The sequence below is a fragment of the Mesitornis unicolor genome, unplaced genomic scaffold (assembly GCF_000695765.1).
Source record: "Mesitornis unicolor isolate BGI_N332 unplaced genomic scaffold, ASM69576v1 scaffold912, whole genome shotgun sequence".
NCBI classification, from domain to species: domain Eukaryota; kingdom Metazoa; phylum Chordata; class Aves; order Mesitornithiformes; family Mesitornithidae; genus Mesitornis; species Mesitornis unicolor.
This window is the reverse complement of record NW_010169693.1, coordinates 24,443-43,909: the sequence shown is the minus strand read 5'-3', so window position 1 is coordinate 43,909 and position 19,467 is coordinate 24,443. Positions and strand designations below refer to the sequence as shown.

The 19,467-nt window shown below is 37.5% G+C and overlaps 1 protein-coding gene across 1 annotated transcript in view; it reads left to right on the top strand.

Moving 5' to 3' along the window:
* CFAP99 (cilia and flagella associated protein 99) overlaps nucleotides 1–19,467 on the top strand; it is a 58,740-nt gene that overhangs the window by 19,497 nt on the left and 19,776 nt on the right. The window contains exons 4-9 of the mRNA XM_010179415.1: nucleotides 3,211–3,323; nucleotides 5,507–5,681; nucleotides 10,357–10,437; nucleotides 12,581–12,646; nucleotides 13,615–13,686; nucleotides 17,592–17,680. Coding sequence (XP_010177717.1) covers nucleotides 3,211–3,323; nucleotides 5,507–5,681; nucleotides 10,357–10,437; nucleotides 12,581–12,646; nucleotides 13,615–13,686; nucleotides 17,592–17,680 — 596 coding nt within the window. The remainder of the gene's footprint in view (nucleotides 1–3,210; nucleotides 3,324–5,506; nucleotides 5,682–10,356; nucleotides 10,438–12,580; nucleotides 12,647–13,614; nucleotides 13,687–17,591; nucleotides 17,681–19,467) is intronic.

Sequence of the window (19,467 nt, the reverse complement as noted above, 5' to 3'; positions counted from 1 at the left end):
AAAAAGGGTACAGTTCACTTCTGGTGTCATTCCACCACTTCTAGAAAGGAAATGAATCTCAGTTATCATGCTCTGTGAGTAGTGAAACTCCTGGAACAGCTGAGACAGAAGAGTAAGCAGAATGATGCCATTACCAAAATGACTGTCCAGTAACTTCTCTAAAGACACAGATAGTGGTAACATCCGAACAGAAATCTGTGAGACCTTCAAGCTGCATTTTGCTGCTATAAAAGCAAAGAGTGGTGATACTGGAGTTGCCACATGTGGCCAAAGACAAAACAGAAATATAAGGCACTTTTCCTAGCAATTCAGTTCACAAAATGCAAAAGTCTCTATTGTTAAGAAGAGAAATGTGCTATGGCTTCATGTGTCTTATTCTGCCCACAATCACCATCTGTGATATGGATTATCAAAACCAAGACCGTCGACTTTGGCCCAGGCAGACTCAGGTCAGAAATGATATCTGGTAATCCTGCACTGCCATTTCCAATCCCTGCATTGCTTGGAATAACCATTCAGGAGCAGCACTCAAAGCCTTATCTAGCATGAGGTGTATTAGGGCATATTCTTATCATAGCATTTCTCTGGGGACTGTGACTAAAACAGTAGCAAAATACACATCACAGTATTGATATCCATTAACCACTGATACCCAGTTAACCATTCTCTGTACCTCACAGGAGTACATCGTAGCATTTATCAATGACATAATTAGCCATTTGTCTTAATGAAGTGTGAATTGTTAATAACCAGTACATAACTAGAATTGCAGTAGGAGGCCTCAAGGGGTAATAGCCAGCTGTTAAATACAACAGCTAAAACTCTCTGTGTGCCTTTATTATAGTTTTTTCTGCCTTGAAGAGGAAGTTAAGTTGCAAGTACTTTGTAAAAGATAGTTACAGCAAATACTTAGAAGACCTAGATGGAGAAGGTCAGTCAGAGAGAACTGAAACAACACTTCAGAGGCTTCACATGGCAATGTAGTAGACAACTGATTGGAGCCTCTGTGGATCGACTAGGCTAGAAAAGAGGAATACTAAAGACACAGAGAGGAAGGAGGACTTCAGCTTAATGAAAGTTAGTGAAAGAAAACTGGAGGATTTACAAATCACCACCTGCAGGATTTCTACTTCAGCTTCTTCTGCGAGTTCTCTGAATACCTAGAAATTTGAAACTAGCTTCACCCCTCAGGGTCTGCTCATTTTATCAGCTCATGGCAGGGGGTTGGACTGGATGATCTTTAAGGTCCCTTCCAAGCCAATTATAATTCTATGATTCTATGTTTAATCCACCTCTGTGTACATACTTGCTTACATGGGTTTAAACTACATTTTTAAATCAACTTTGTAGTCAGGTAAGGTAAGAAGGTAAGAAGAGTACTTTGGCAAGGAACGTGTTCTCTGGGTCTGTAATCGTATATTCAGCTGGGTTACCTGGATGTAAAATTCTGTTATGATAACTGGTAAAAGTAGTGTATATACAGTTCATCAGTTCTGTTGGGGAGTATGAACTCTGTCTAGATTTTTAGCATTTTATTTATACCTTGCATAAGTACAAATTACTAAGTTCGGTGAAAAATGTAATCCAACATGCATGCACTGCAGAGAAAGATTCTCCATAAGGAAAATGAATGAGTCTCCCAATGGGATGAAATGCAACCCTTAGCATATACCTAGCAAACCCCACTGAATTTGGAAGCCCCTAAAAAGCAACTTTTTCACAATTTAAAACTTAGTTTATAGTCATCCTTTGAGGGATGACATATCTTCTTTAGGATGGTGTGTGATATGCCAGCATTTGCAGTTTTGTGGAAAAGCAGTAGTTTCTAGACAAGAATGGAAATCCAAGGGGTAATATTTATTTAGTCCTTCAGTTGTTGATCAGTCTTTTGAATCTACAAAAACCACAACGGATTAAAATAAGACTAAATTTACAGGTTAAATCCTTTGGTTAAATGGTCACATCAAGAGGATAGATTTCAAGTACCAGGCTTTCTACACCTGTTCAACATCTGCATCAAACACCTTAAGAAAAATCTGAATTGTTTACAGCTGAATTATTCACAGAGCTCTGAGCCACCTTGGGCCTGGCACCACATGTGAATTAAGAAGCTCCTTGGTAGGACTCAAGAACTAAGAACTCAATACAAAGACCTATATACATCTTTGGAAACCAGCCCAAGACAGGGCTGGTGCCAAGTCTAAAATAATAAGCTTTGCAGTCTCCATTTGAAGCTTCTCAAGTGACTGCACACTGCTTTCCAGCATGTCTCATAATGTCTATATTATTTAGTGTGGGGTTTTTTTTTCTATTATTTGGATTATTTCAGCATGATACTTGTTTGTACTTTCATTTCCAATAACTTTAATGAAAAACTTCAGGTCCAAGTTTGGAATTTATATTGCTGTAAATGATACATGCTGAGTCTGATTGCCATTTTTCAAGAATCTGTTTCAAAAGGTCATTTGAGCAGCTCAAGTTTTAAAGAAAGGCTCTCGATCTTCTGGTGAACTCCAGAGGGAAAGTAAAGTTCAAATGTGAGTTGCGATTTCTCCAGCATGTAGAGCCCTACAGTGTTAAGTGTGCCAAATTTCAGTCTTCTAGTTTAGTGGGAATGTGCCAATTATTTCTATTTCAATAAAAGAAGAAACCATATTATATAGCAGTTACTGTAGTTCTCAGCAGCCCTCCCTGCCCAATTCCCAGGGAGCTGAAAGAAATGTGAGTCATTCAGGTGCAGTGCCAGGCCTGAGATGTTTCTGGGCACCATAGATCATCAGCTATAGATAATCAGGAGCTGATTGTGGGTTTATTAGACTCTGGAACTCTGGTGTATAATTATACTAAAATCAGTTTATTGCAATAGTAATTACTTTTAATTTTGAATAGAAACTTGTTTCATAATGTTTGAAGCAAATTAAAGATGCATCAATACATCCCCATGTTGCAGTCCCTAGATTTTTTTTAGGCTACTAAAAGTACAGTACTTCACTATCTATTACTGTTTCACAAAATAAGGCTGAAAGACATTGGGCTGTCCTAACAGAACTAAGAAGAACCTACAAATATCAGACATCTAAGATTTTAATTGCAGGATGAAATGCAAGCAAGTTATTCAGCAGTGTTTGTAGTAAAAGCAACTATCTTTTTGTAATCTTATATACACCATACCTTCAGTACTCACATTTAAAAGAAATTGCTTATTATTAGTTTCTCAGATTCTTCTTCAATGCCTTGTATTTGAACACATGGATAAAAGATGAATGGAGTCACTTCTACGATTCACTGTATGTAAAACAGAACTGGATTGAGCCACTGCTAAGGTAAGCAGTACTTAAGTAGCCTCTCACCACCTCAAAGTTTAAAACCTGGGGAAAGCTGCCCCTGAAAATTCGATTTGCTGTTAAAGTGTTTCTCCTAGTGAAGTCACTCGGAACCCTTCTTGTCTTTGTGAGACTATAGTAATCCCTTTTACTTACCAGAGGCAAGGTTCTCTTGTAGAAATGTCCTGCCACAGCTATTGTACATTTGTTTATCAGTGCCCCTGAACAGATGAAACATCACACTATGAAAAAAAATAGAAGATTCAAATTATCTTACAGAGTTAATTCATATCTCATAAGTCAATCCAACATCTGTATGACATTAAGCATATGAAACAAGACGTTTGAGTTCCCTGAGTTTGGCTTTATGCACAGAGTTGTTTATGCCTGTGGTTGTAAAATCCCTTCTGAGCAAATCAGATAAGCATGTAAACAAGTCTTTTAAATTTATTATTTATTTACACAATTGTGGCATCATTTAACAGTTTAAATGCTCTGAGGTGCCAGGTGTGTCAACACATTGGTTAGGTGGTGATACAGTAGCATGACTACCCTTGCCATACTGGAACATTTTCATGTGGAGAAACAGGAGCTCTGTAGCCTATTGTGTCACTTTTTCACTCTTGTTTTTACCCAGGACATATGAATTAAAGCTAACATTGGTACACCTACGTGACTGTAACCACGCATCCTCCTCACTGCGGTACAGATTAACCCAGATTATGGCAAACACTGTTACACAAAAATATGCTGTAATGTCAGCTGAAAAAGAGTTTGCATCTAGTTCTAACTGTCATATCTAAGTCAGTAGTATTAATTCTTTCATACTATGTAGATTATGTCAAATTAGCAAATGTACTGCATAGATTTGGCATGCAATACTACAAATACCACTCAGTTCTACAGGAACTGCAGGGATATATTTGAAATCAGAATTTGACTCAATATACTCCACTGTAGTGATTCTAATTATAACATACACTTACAGTAGTATGAAGACACAGAGATGCATAAATAGAGATACATGCACATATCCACACAGTTTTTATATATACATACACATGCAGGCAGATGCTTAATCTATTGCTTGTTTCATTAACACTAAGCTTATTGAACCTGTTCTTCACAGTTAATGACATTCAATGTAACAAAGACATGTTTTGTCTAGAAGTTGTAAATGTAAGTTATGCAAGAATTTTAAAGACCATATTTGGTTACTGGGTTTGAAACTTCCTTCAGGGGGATGAGGATGCATTGAACAGTTTAATCAGTTCAGTAGCTTAAATTCTTTTAAATACGTCTTTATATTCCTCTTCCTAATGTCAAGGAGGTTAATAGAAAGAGTCCTATTTATTTCAATGAAGCTGCATTACTTGCAGAAGTTACTTGCAGGCCTCATCCCATGATGACAGTACTAGCTAAGGTAACAGTCACATAAACAAGTTACTGTTCATCTGCATTGTCAGCTGCTTTTTAAGTTTTGGGAAAGCTCTATTGCATGTGTAATACCTAAGGACAGAACACACATAGAGGAGGAATAACTGACATGAAGCTGTCACTGTAATTAGCCCTGTGATAACCTGTCTTAACTTAATTCTGCACCTTCCTGTCATTCCTTGGAAGAAGTCTGAACCTTCATACAAGCCAAAGTCCAAACACAGAGAAATCAAAATCATCTTGACTGCTCCACAGGGCTCAATGAGGGTTTATTTGCTAATTCTCCAAACTCCTTACATCTTTCTATTTTCTTATTAGAACTGCCTGTGCTTTGAGGTTGATTTATGTGTGCTCTGTCAGTTGGTAAAAGTGGCAATACTCAGACCACTAAACAGTGGTTCATAGTCTTTTCATCTAAGTATGTTAAGTGTTTACTTAGCTTATGGCAGCTGCTTTTCTGATTCATAGCCTGGTCCTGCTGCAAAACGAACTGGCAAGATAGTTGCTTATTCAGTAAAAACTGTGGCTGTTTCACCACTCGTAGTCTGAATGGACTAGCACCTATCAAAAGGCAAAGTAACAGAGTCCACCTAAATCATGAGTACAAATCCTTAGGTCAATTTTATTAAAATTGAATGGCTGAAAGCATTACAGAATTTGCACCAATGCCAACCTTGTATATTGTGTGTAAGTCTGTATGAAAGGAAAAAATGAAATAAAATTGAAAACTCTGTTTTTGTTTGAAGATGGCAGCCAAAAGTACAGCAACTGATTGCACAGCTCACAGATAAATTAAACAACCGTACTACCACTGTCAAGACTTCGACGGTCACTCAGCCAAAGGAATTTAATTTGACTGTCCCCAAACCACGTGCCATTCCGATACCTCTGCCAATACCAGTACTGGAAAAAAGGCTACCTGTGAGTTTTTTTATGCTTTGAGACAGATACTGTTTTATGTATGCTTTTGCACAAAGTCACAGTAGGAGAGTTAACAGTCTCTTTAAAAATAGCTACAGAATATGTATAACCTTTGACAGATCAACAAGAATTTTCGTAATAGTCTGTGTTATTCATGGTCAGATTTAAAAAAAAAATGGAACTGATTCATTACATTTCAGTGAATGTCATGTAAGCAAATAAAGGCAAATAAAGGGAAAAAGGTTGGTTTCTGTAGTTGTTCTGAGACTTTTGGAGGTAGAACTATACAATGGGTACAAACTGATGACAGCATTGATATAAGTGTTTCTGGTAGTCCTTGGATTTTTAAGATGTTTGCTTTGGATAATGCACTTAAGTGGGCAAGAAAACACTCAAATGAAATTTTTGTGTAAACTTAGGGCTTTTGTAGATGAATTGCCATTAAAATAAATGGCAAAGCAAATTCACTGGAGATGAGATGGACTCTAGGTTTGCAGCTCCTTCTCGAGGGTGGAATTTTATTCCTTTCTATTTGTATTGATGTTGAATCTCTAAAATTAAGGTTTTTCAGTTTAAATGCATTGCTCACATATAAAAGAGACTAGATTTATTTTTGAAATGCTAAGGTTTTATTTTACTCATTGTCCAAGACTGTGATTCAGTTACCCTGGTACAACTCAGAGACACATGATTGGTTTTAAGTTAGCTCACTGGGGTAAGGCAAACAGGATCTGGGATCAAGCTGCTAAGACTAACTTAATAAAGACTCCAAAATCATCTATATTTAAATGCAGTGGGAAGTGAGCTTGGAAGTCATCGTTTTGGGCATTATCTGCCACCTTGTATTAGCACTTCAGGTTTTAAATAATACATGTGTTGAATGCTCTTAGGAACCATTTAAATCTTAGGATGGTAGAGGAATTTAATGGTAGTGCGTTATACAGTTAATGGGATTTTACATTGAAACAGCTTAATACCAGGCTCTGAAAAACTGCATTTAATAACTACTTAATCAGTATAGGAATGGGTCATATTGCTGTCATTTTAGTACCTTTATTCTGTGAGGCCCCTCTTAGAATAAATTTGCTCTAATGCGGATGCATTTACTGAAGTTCATTTGTGTTGTTAGGATTATACTAAATTTGGTTTACATTCTGGCCAAGTCTGCAAATTTAAAAGCTTGTGTGAATCTAAAACCATTAGCGTAGTAGTGACATATGTTGTGCTCATTTCTGTACCTATCTCAGCAAATTAAGCTTCACTTTAATTTGCCATATTGTTGCCAATATCACCATTTTAGATCCTGAAATGAACAGACTGAAAAGACAGCCCAGATGGCAAGAAAGAGTTAGTGAAGTGAGAGCAGGCCATAGTTTTGGCTGCTGCATGGTGGAGAGTTTTATGTAATTGAGAGGAATGCACGGAAATAAAGTTCTTCCAGACTACATCGCATAATCTGCTACAGAAATGTTCTCGACCGTTTTCTCACTAAATTGTTAGCTTTATGAGGTATCTATTCTTTCTCATGGTTCTCATGCATCTGTCAAAGAACTTGTCATGAGGCATATTAACAGGGACTATTGCAGTCACAATAACTACAGCTGTAGTTACTGCTCGACTTTGAAATAGCTGTAGAAATTCATATGGAGACGTCTGGATTTTGAGCAATGGCTACCGATAAGTTACTGCATCCCTATGGTGAAATCAGTTCATTCTGATTAATAGAATTATTATTTTAGGTATTTCTTTCTGCTAGGTTGTATCATATTCTATAGTAGAGCTAAAATGCAAAGTAAGATGAGATGTAACACATGCACTGAGTTCAGGAGCTGGGATAGTAGTGCTGTCCTGTACACTAAACACAGGCTTCCTTCCCAGAAGAGGCCTGCAGATGTGGGTTCCTGCAAAAGGCAGGGCCATTGTCTCAGTGATCTGTATTGAGATGGGACCTTGGAAAGTTTCTTTGGAGGAACATAGGCCTGGAAGGTTAGGATAATCATTCATCATCATAAACATTAATTGGAAATGGGGGACAATAAGTGAAAGGGGAAAACCCTTTAATTTTGAAATTTAATAATGAAACATTTCACTCTAAATAGTCTAAAGATTATAAATTCTTCTTTCCACTGTCCTTTGCACACAAGCACATGGTTGTGCACACAAGCATGCATATATGCATATACAGATTCATAAATACAATTCTATAAAGAAAAGTGAGTGCTTTAGCTTGAGGCTTGCAAAGGAAACAAATGGAGACAGGTGCTTAAACCTGATAACATGGAAAATGATTTGGACACATTTAACTTCCTTGGATATCTTGGCCTTAATTTACAAATAACAGCCATTCTTTTAATATCACTACTGTACTAGAATAATAAGATTGTGCACTTATTTCAGTTTTAAATTTTCTGTAAACCAATAATGTAGTTAAAAAAAAGAAAAAGGTCACACTGTAACACCATACAGCCAAATTTAGTGTATTTTTTAGATATTTTCCTTATTATTTTAGCTGTCCTCCATGAGTGGTGGAGTTACTGATTGTTTAAAATAATTAAATGGGTGAATTCATCTGGCCAACACTGAGGAATTTTTTTGCAAATATATAGACCCAGCAATATATTTATCTTTATGATCTTGTTATGTATAAAATAGAATCTCTTAATATAATAGCATTGCATTAGCTTGCCCTTGTCCATTTTACAACAGCAAATTACAGTAGAAAAGTGATAACTACCGAAGTTCAAAGTGATTATTCATTTTGTTCTTCCTTAAACTTCTCGTGGTACCTACTCCCTAACTAAACCTCTAGTAAAAGGATATCCAGAAAGCATTGGTGAGCCTGACCACTGGCTGGAGAGGAAAAACAAGCTTGGTGTCTTAGTCCCAGCTCCCTTTTTTTCACATTAGGATTAAGTAGTTACAGTTTGGCCTTTTTGATCTCTGTATTGCTGGAATTTACAATTTACTCATATTGACTTATTCACCCTCTTCCAGCAGCTGGGAAATTGCTGCATTGTCTGTCTGTCTGTCTGATTGGTACTCATCACCATGGCACCTGAGGGCTAAATTACAAGGCTAAGAGCATTTTTGAAACAGAGCTGATTGAAAAGTCTCCTCCTTAAATTACTTGGAATAAGCATAGCAGTTTCTGAGGAGAGATTTTCAGCTTACACTGGCAGATGAGTACAGTTTTGCAGATAAAGCACATGACTAGGAAGGAGAGTGAAATAAACTGATACTCACTGCCTGTGCAACCCTTTGCAAATCCTCTGGGTTTTAATTTCTCCATCCATAAAAGGATGATAAAGATTCTTAGATACTGCTGGGAAATACTTTCAGTTCTACTTCACTTAAAAAGTTCACAAAAATACTTGAGCAGTCTCACCCGTGCATTTAATTGCTAGCTGCTTCTGTTTGTGCATTTGTTTTACCTGTAGATAATGATGTCAAATAGCAAAGGAAGTGGAAAGTACATCAGAGTCCTAAGTGTTCAAAGCATAGCCCTTTGTATAGTGCAATAAAGCTAGGTGGGATCACCATGTTCCTTAAACTGACCTCCAGTACAATATCGATTATAGATTTTTCCCATTAATTCTTGAATTAATTATGAAACTTCTAATTGAGCTAGAACATTTTTAGCAAGATAAAATTTTAAGCAGAGGTGCAGTAAACTGGCAGACTATCTCACCCACATAGGAAGGAGACATCCAGTCTCTTTTCAGAGTGTGCTTCTGGGCAAAATTTATCACTCAAGCAAATATTGAAACTCTCCAGAAGTTTCAGCCTAACTCAAAGCCATACAGTCCCTATTCTCCTGTTGATCCATATGACAGCCAGACAATAATTCTTTCCTGGTCGTTTTATCTGCAGCACTTTCTGACATGTGACTGCTTTCCCACATTGACTAATGCTAGGAGGGCCCTCTCAGTCCTCTGCCACCAAATGTTTAATCTACACCTCTAATGGGATTCCCTTACACAAACACTGGGGCAGCCATGGTAGACCAGAGCAAAGGCCCATTTTGCCCAGTCTGTTTTCTCCAGCAGTGGCCAAACACAGCTGTTGAGGGAGACTACAGTAACAGCAGAAGCATAGCTGCTGCTTTCTCCAGCAGCCTTCCCCGTCTCCCACCATTTCATCTCAAAGACTTCCTCAGTTACAATGAAGTTCGTGAATATTTCATAAACTTAAAACAATTTCTCTTCTCTGAACTTCTCTGGAGTCTCTGTAACTTGTTACCACTACCGCACTGTCCCAAAGAGCTCCACAGCTTGACTTTATTCAGCTGCCCTATCTGGCTGTCAGTGCTTTCCAACTGAGGTTTATGAGATGCCAAGCAGAACTTTTCCCCTTCTGGCAACTTCTTTTTTCCCTTGATAGGGCCTATAGGATTTATTATTTCTTGAGCCTTTCTTGTGCTAGTTTCAGATTTTTGCTTTTTTCTGGTCTTTTGTCCAGGGGTGATATTCCATTGGACAGGACTGAAAAGCCTGGGTAGTCCCAGCTATTGGAATCTGTCCATGTCTTCTACACTGCCGTAAATAGAAAAGAATCAATAGTTAAAAAATAACTGCAGCTGTTCTACAATAAAGTGAATGTGTTTTTTTCCTGCAAGAATGTGTCACTTGGAATGTTTTATATCCCGTATTGTGGAGATTATTGTCTTTTAATATAGGTTCCTTCAAGCACCTACAAACCTCCAAAGGAAAAAAAGCAACTACAGGAAATCAAAATAAAAAATTGCCGAAAAGCAGAAGTAAGTATATTATGTTCTTCTGGTCTTTCCTTTCTTCTAAACTGTCTCTTCTGTAGTGCTCCATTTTCACAAGTTTTAGAACTTTATCTGAAACATATTTGCTTTTGCACCTAATAGTTCTGGGATCTTTCTCTAGAGTCGTGAAGTTTGTATCCTCTGTTCTGTTCTATCACCCTTTTTGCATCTTCCTTATTTTATTTGTAATTATCTGAGACAAGGTCCACCTTTTATTCACTATAGAAGTACTATATAAGAAATCATGCAAGTAGCCATTATGTAAGGTAGCAGAAACATGATTACTTTCTTCTCCTCACAAGCCTGAAATAGTTTGATGGCTCTTTTACTCCCACAGGACATGTGGATATTTAAGGTATTAACTTAATAATTAAGGCTTCAAAATACAAAATATGTTCAATATTGTTGTTTGTTTTCTATAGTAACGGAGAAATAACCACATGTCATCACCCACTGTTTTAAAATACCAGCAGACTCTGACTCCTTTTCAGTGCAGACTCCTTACTCTTTACTTCAGCAGGCTGAGAGTGGGAAGTGATCATGATTTGTAAAGAAGCAGAGTACATGGTCTGTGTGCTAAGAGAGCAGGAGAAGGGAGGGCCTGGAAAAACAAAGAAACAGATCTTGTTATTTGATCCAAACTTTGATACGAATCCTGTTCAATGAGTTAGCTCCTATCATAGCTGAAGCAGATTGTTGTTGTCTTCTCCTTGGAAGGGAATTAATTAAATGTCAGCTTCCACTCTCTCTTCCTCCCCACACTGCAATCACCATACCCAATCGAATAACAGTATAAACTTGATAAAAGGCATGCTATTTGACTCCTTTTTATCTGCACTCTCCCACACCCATTCTGAAAATGCCTTACTCTAGCTTTCACTAACCAGTAGGAGTCCATTTATCACTGTTCTGGGCTCTCCTCATGTCCTTGTGAAAGGGGCATTGGATTCTGTTCCTAAACTATAGTAAATGCTTGAATATGTGATAGATTCTAGGGGATTAAACTCTTCATTCCTTTTGCTGGCCCATCACATTACCTATGCTTGGTATTTAATTATAAAACATTATATTTTATCCTTTTATTTCCATATTGTGGAGAAAGCACACACCTATTTGTCTGCATGCTTATTTGTACGTACAAACTTCCTAGAAAAACTGGGGAGGACAAGCAAGATACCACAATGCCTATATTGTCAAAAATCTATGACAACTATAAAATCACTTAACCACTAGCCACATTCTTCAGTGGAGAAAATATGTGAATACAAAGAACAAAGGAAAACCACCACAGAAAGTATAGCTGTAATAACAGCAGTTTTTGTCGCCTCTGGAATGTTTTAAAAGGCATCCAAAGCATTCACAAAGGTCAGTTCCCTAGACTGTTTGCTAAACAAGCTGAAGTGTTGGGTCCTAAAAGAAATATACATTAAAAATGCCTTTTTTTAAAATAGCATTTTAGCAGAAGCTGTAGCTGTCATATCTGAGCATGGAGTGAGAACACTGGAAGCCAAACTCTAGGCAGTAATGGAAGTGCTGATGGGCAGCTGCTGTCCAGAAAACCATGAGAAAATCTAGTTGATGTTTCACAGCTTTGATTAGAAACTACTGTTCACAACCAGAAGAAATATCCAAAAATTAGCAATGTGGCTGCCTGTGCTTCTCCTTTTAAAATGACAGGTGGAATTACTGTTAGGTATGTGCCTGCTGGAACAACCCTCGGTGCTCAGATTCCCTGATTCTACTTCTAATTCTTCTAATTTAACTTAAAAACAAAGCCATCGTTTGTTAGCACTCTGGAAACAGTTACTACCTACGGTACAGATATGCCATAGATAATTAGGAGGCTTTTAAGTTGAATTCTGGATGAGCAACATGTTTCATATGAGCAGACAAAGGCCTGGTGCACTATGCAGAGGATCCAACCAGACAGAACTATGTAGAAAATAAAGTCTTGCCTACTTTGAGTCTTTAATCAGGAATGAAAATCCATGTAAATACTAAATCAAGCTTTCATTCACTGGAAACAAATTAATATACTGGTCTGGGCTGCAAGGCTTTTAGACTCAGAAAATTCTTATTAGAGAATTGAAATGTACCATAGTCTTTAAGATAATTGCTTTAATTTTAGGATTTTCTCCGAAAATCAAAAGCCAACCAGTTCAGATGTGCAACCATGAAGTCTCAAAAGGGAGAGGTATGCTATGAAACACTTTATTACCTAAAAATCCCCCAGTATGAAGATAAAAAAAATGACTAGAGTATTTAAAGATATCTCAAAGTATTTGAAAATTTTTCTTTATTTGAGTGTAGGAATTATGTGCTATAATTTATAGCTGTACTGTCATTTCACATCCATGTTATTATTTTCAGACGTACTATACTAACATTTGTGTCTGTGGATGCATAATGCACGACCTCCTTTTCTTATACTTCTGGTGCTGCTTCATTATTCTCCTAATTTTGAGACAAGCAGCCTTCCTGTGATACTACTCTAACAAGTCTCCAAAATGGCAATATTTCTTTAAACCCACATATTATTTTTCCATTAACTTTTATGCCATAGAGTAGTCAAGCCAAGGGAATAACGGTCCCATTCATACAGAGCTCTTGCTTTAGTTGTTTTCCAGTTTACAACTATGTCACCATAGTATGCAGTACATTAATTTCAGCATCACATCTGCATATTCTATTCACTGTGTTCATCCCCAAGATACTTTCACATCAGTATCTATATCTAACACCATAAAATGAAATTAATAACAATCAGTAGACTTGTACCACTTTTCAATAATTTCAAGAAGTGTGCTTTGACACCCTATTTTGTCTTCCCAATATCTATTTCAGTTACGAGCTGAATATATTCAAATATATACGTAATATTTCATAGTCAGACAAAACATCACTTTTACTTTATTAGCATTATTTTAGTCAATAAATTTTAGTCTGTATTTGGATGTACATTTGTATGGTCATTTGATATGAAATATTCTCACTAAGTTGGGTGTACATAGCAAATCTTTGTGGATATAACAATTCCAAAATATATCCCCTATGATTGTATTTGTTACTCTAGATGAATATTCAAGAGTGATTTTTGGTAAATATTTAATACTTTTTGCTGAGTACTTGAAAATCTGTCTCTGAAATGAAATGTACTTTTAGTCTGAACTGCAGAACACCCATGACAGTATGAAAAGTAAACCAGCATTCCGGGCTCAAAAGATCCAAAGCAAGGTGAGTAACCTTTAAGGTACTGTTGTCAGTATTTGAAAACTTTGGAGTGAAAAAGAGACATGCAAATTCTGTGGTGATGCAAACTTTACTGGAACCCATGCTTTCACACCAAGTTCTGTGGCTAGGAGAATGGGATGGATTTGGTCTATGCACTATGAACAATCCACAAAGAAATGGTCAGGGAGCAACAAGAGTGTGGCTGCTCCAAGAGGGAAGAGAAATGAGGAGCCAAAGGTAATGAAGGCACAGGCAGTGCCCTCACCAACCAGGCCACAGTACCTGAACATGACAGAGCTGGTGGTGGTGATGGGTTCTGCTGACAGCCAGTCACCCTTAGGCAAAGCAGGGTAACCACTTGAGAAGTGCAGTCAGGAGACAAGGCTACAACAGCAACTCAGGTCCATGACAGCAGGAGACAGAACTAGAGAGACAACCAGGAGCAGAATTACCTCCAGCATAACAGGAAAGCACTGAAGCCAGGACCTGAGCTTAAGCAGGGCTCCTGGACCAGTAAGCAGACCGTGAGTGGAGGCCCTAGGTGAGGCTGGGCAGGGCAATGAAGACCTGTTGGTTCCCTTGAGGGCCCTGCCAGGTAAGTTGTGTGCAGTTACACAATGTAACCATATTGCCTGAAAGTGGTTTTCGTTCCAAAGGGAGAGGTTTTTATGTGAAATGGTGAGGATTGAGAATAGTCCACGGGGGAAAAAAAAGAATTGTGAACCCATGGTTTAAGAACGTAGCATAGGGACAGAAAAATCTTGTGTCTGTAAATCACTGTTTCAAAATGAGATCCTAAAGAATGCTGAGCAATCGTTCCAGCTAATGACTGTCTGATACACAATATACAATCAGTCTGGATGTTTGTCTTGTTTCCTTCAGACACATACTGAGGTCATAAAATCCGCTATACGGATTGCTTCTCTGCTAGGATTTCCAAGGGTCAGAGAATTGTAAACATGGAAAACGGGCTGTTCAGCCTTAGTGCTGTAACATGAAAAATCACATTGCTATTTCTGCTATAACTGTACTACAGATAATCTTCAGTCTTACATCGTTCAATCTTTCACCTTTCATTTGTTTCAAGTTCATGTGCTAAATAATTTAACATGGAAGCTGTGCTTGTACTGTGACCTCAAATACCTTGTGAGCAGGTCTACCTACTCTTTAAAACTACATATTTAGGTCTAGTTTATATACACTTTGGAAAGACTGATTCCCTGCTTGGGGAACTGGGTATCTGGCCACTATTTCTAAAGCATATCTGGCATTTATCAAACTGAAGTTATCTTTAGTAACAATATCACCTACTCACTCTGCTTGCTTACAATCCAGCAATATTTAAATTACAGGGAAGTAGTAAGATTCCAGTCCCTTCTGTATTCAAAAAAGGGGGGAAAAAACAAACCAAGAAACATTTACATAGTTAGACCAAACACGCATGACCTGTAATTTTGTGGGCTTAGTTCAAGACTGCAAATATTCCACTTCCTTTTCTGATAATTTAAAATACTGAAACCTTAGTGCAGACTAATGAGAGTCAAACCATCTGCCTAAATTTAATAAGAAAGATATAGATCTGGCATCTTATGGCATTGATCAGGGCCACTCTTAACACCCGCTAGTATCTCCTCCAGGAGCACTATCAGTTTTATCTCATCTAAACACATTTGCCTTAAAGGTCGGTTAGGTGATATTCAAGATGCTGCTGTAACTTTCAAGCTGAGAGAGGCAAATTGTTATTGACTTCTAAAATACTTTCTACTCCTGTTGCCTGCACAACTCTCTGAGTAGACAAATCCTAAGAGGAAAGTATATCCAAATAAGGTTGTAATCTGTCCTCAAATTAATGAAAATACATAATGCTTTAACCAACTAGTATTTTCCTTTCCTCTTTTTAGAACACCCACGATATTAAATACTTTTTTTTTTCATTTCAGATACATTTATTATGTGCAGCAGCCATTATTTCTCACTGCTGTTACTAAATACCTATTTGTCCGTTTCCCTGGAAGAATGAGAGTACAAATGCATTCTCACTCTCTCTCAATCTGCCTCTTGCTCATATCAGGCCTTGCTCTTTACATAATTATTGAATTTGGTGAGCTATTGTGTGTTCATTAGGTAGAAATAGTGAATACAATTTTTTGCACAGCAATTACGGTGATCTGTGATTTTCCCAATTATTTGCATTTTCTCATCTTGAAAAAAAGGGAAGATATCTCACGTCAGGAAGATAACAAGTAAAACTCAAAACTTCCTTGATACCACATGACTTAGAATAATCTCTTCAGTTATTTCACTTATATTTGTCTGCATCTATCTTAGGAGTCCCAGATATTTTGATTACATGGGCTGTCATATTTCAGTTTAATTGTCATACAGTCATATTTCTGTTTAATAAGCTGGGAAACTGAAGTGAAAGGTATTTCCATAATCATTCTTAGTTTAGTTCTTAATCCTAATTATAGTTAGTAAATACAGAACATGAAATCTGTATGCACAGGTAATTGCCAAAAATATGAATATTCCTACATGTGTCAGAGAAAATGTACAAGTAGATATTTTATACACAGTATAGTGTATAAAATACAGCCTGAGGGGGGAATGTTCATATAATGCAGGAGTTGAGAAGTAGACCACGAGGAAGGAAGGGCATCATTAGGCATTAAGAAAAGTAAGTACAGTAAGTCAGGTAAAAGAAATAAAATACATGGTTTTGGGTTCTTTTCCTAAATGCTTTGAGTTATCATCATTTTGTCAAGAAACAGACAGGTAATTAATTTTTGTCTGTTAAAATGTGCATCTGTGTGGAAAACACAGTAATTTTACTTAGTGAATTTCTAGGTGATAGCAGGTGTTTGTTATCCTCAACCTAACTAATTAAAATTAATTATAAAACATTCTTTTTCCAGTTAGCTTATGTGTTTCAGGAGACTGCAGTTATGTATTTGTGCGTACAATATTTGCAGCATATAGCTTGAGTGATTCTGTGCATCTGTTTTGCAGCCACTCATTAAGCTGTTAATTTGGAATATAAAAACGTTTGGATTCTGAACACAGAACTTGTCTGGACTTAGGTCAAACGTGTCACGGCTAAGCTTTGTTTTCTGCAGGAATGACCCCAGTTCTCATTCCACCGGCGCTGCTTTGTCTTGGTTCACATCAGGTCTATTATAAGTGCCTGCAAAGGCAATATTTTTTTTCTTAATAGCCTACTTGTGCAGGGCACATTTTTAACTGTCAGAGAGATTGTGCCCTTCCTCCCTCAGTATTTAGAGGTTGTCTACAAGCTGGTCCTAAGGCAATACTTTGAAGAACTGCAAAGCAGCCATAGGATCTAGTCCAAGTTACCTATGAGGCCTGAAAGTCACTAAGAACTGTACTTCACTTCTAGAAAACATCCAGAAAATGGATATGGCAATTGGTGATGGCAATTGTCTTAGAAATATTTTGAAGTTGTAATAGTGATTATTCATAAAACATTTTTGAGACCTTCCTATGAAAGGTACTGGTTATGTTTTACTTTAATGGTTTTGGCTAACTTACCGTCTTTCAGAGAAGCACTTTATTTTCTTTGTCCAAAGCAGATGGAATCCCTGCCCGCTATGTATATGAGCACTGAAAAAAATGAAAGGAAGTGAACACATTCTATGGGATTTGACATGGTCCAAGAGTGATTACAAATTTATAATCCACTTGGGGGACTTTGCTGATTTCTTAAGCAGCTTGAGTGGTTTATGAACAGCATGCAATTTCATTGTGAATGTCAGATTAATGCTAGATGAATGCTTTAAGTAAAATTTATGCTATCTTAGGTCGATTTATTTAACCCATTGAAATGTTTTTATACTCTGTTTTATGGTTTACATTACTAACTATAGCATATATATTCCCTTTCCTGACAGATTGACAATATACCTATTAAATTAAATGCTGCAGCTATTTTAAGAGAGGGTGCCCTCTATCAGCGGAAAATGGAACAGGAGCTCAAGAGGTATAATCACATTTCTTTCTCAGATTACTTTTCACATTCCTGGATATAGAATAATTAACCACATTAAAAATAAGTAAGTATACTACAAGTAAACTAAAATAATGAATCTGTTGCAAGGCACTAGGAAGGTATTCTATAAACATGGTTGACAAATAAAGAGAAAAGTGGCCTGAAATGAAAGTCTACATTAATGTAATTGTTTTCCTGTAGATGCAATACAGTGTGAGTCTGTTCTGATTTAGCACTCCGGCTAGTGTCCACTTGCAAGTCCAATAAGGATAACTTGGTATATATATTCCAATTCTCCAGAATAAACAGTGACCCAAATACACATCTATTTCTGTGTCCTTCATAAAAGATGCATATATATTAAGACAAATCATTTAATATACCTCTATTCATCCTTCTCGGAAAAGAGAAGGCTCCGGGGGGACGTTATAGCGACCTTCCAATACCTGAAAAGTGCCTATAAGAAATCTGAGGGAGAGCTGTTAAATATGGCATCTAGCAATAGGACAAGGGGTAATGGTTTTAAACTAGAAAAGGGTAAATTTAGGTTGGATATTAGAAGAAAGTTCGTCACTATGAAGGTGATAGATCAATGGAACAGGTTGCCCAAAGAGGTGGTGAAGGCCCCATCCCTGGAGATATTCAAGGTCAGGCTTGATGGGGCTCTGAGCAACCTGATCTGGTAACAGTGCCCCTGTTTACTGTAGGGGTTGGACTGGATGATTTTCAAAGGGCCCTTCTGACCCAAATACATTCTATGATTCTATTCTTTTCTTCAATGGTTTCTGGTCAAAAACATGCCAAATTTGATACTTGAACTTGTTTAAATGTATATAAAAGTACCTGTCCACTTCCATCACGGTAAGATATGAAGGACTAAGCATGTGCTGCTCCAGAAGGCAAGATAAGCCAGGAGCTGGGGGTGACAGCAAGGCATGCAGGGACAATGTCCTCACTGACAGCAGCTCAGTTCCACGGTACTCTGCCAAGGCAGCAGAGCGGATCCAGTAACAGACAGAAGGGTCAGCCACGGTCCACTGATTGCTCAATGAGTCCATGGTGATGAGTCAGGGCTGAAGTCAAGCCAGAAAGCCAAGTCAACAAGGCAGGGTCAACAAGGTACCAGGCTGGGTGCAGGTGTACCTACAGCATAGCTTAAGCAATGACAAAGGCTGTTAACATCAGCTTAAATGTGGCTCCCAGTAAGAAACTACACACACACACCAGGACTTTCCATACCTTTCCTCACACAGTTTTTTGCACTGCAGGCTGATCCAGTGTGACACAGTCGCACTGCAACAGAGCTGTCTTTGAACACAAGCAACTAAATCCTATGCAGGGGTGGGGAATAAAAGGTTGCAGATCCTTTTGGTGCACTTAGGGCTCAAAGAAATCCTGACATAATTATTCATCTGACATAAGGAATCCTTATTCAGCAGCAATAGGTTTTCAGCAACATCAACTAGGGAGAGGTTGACTCCTGAACGGACACTGGAGGTTGTAACTACTACTAGAATTACAGAGCATTTTCACTAATAATTTTAACAAAGATAAAACCTGTATCATGTCATCTTGATTTAGTATTATTTCTAATCCACCTGACTTAGCAGGCTAAGCAGTAAATACGGTTACCATTTTAACTTCTGGAATGACTGCATAAGGTTGGATTTGCTCTTTGGACCCAGCAAATTTTGGTATACAGATCAGGATTTTAGCAGTAAGATATTATGCATCACTCAGCTTCTGTTATCAGCTATGTATGTATACTGGAGTTCTTT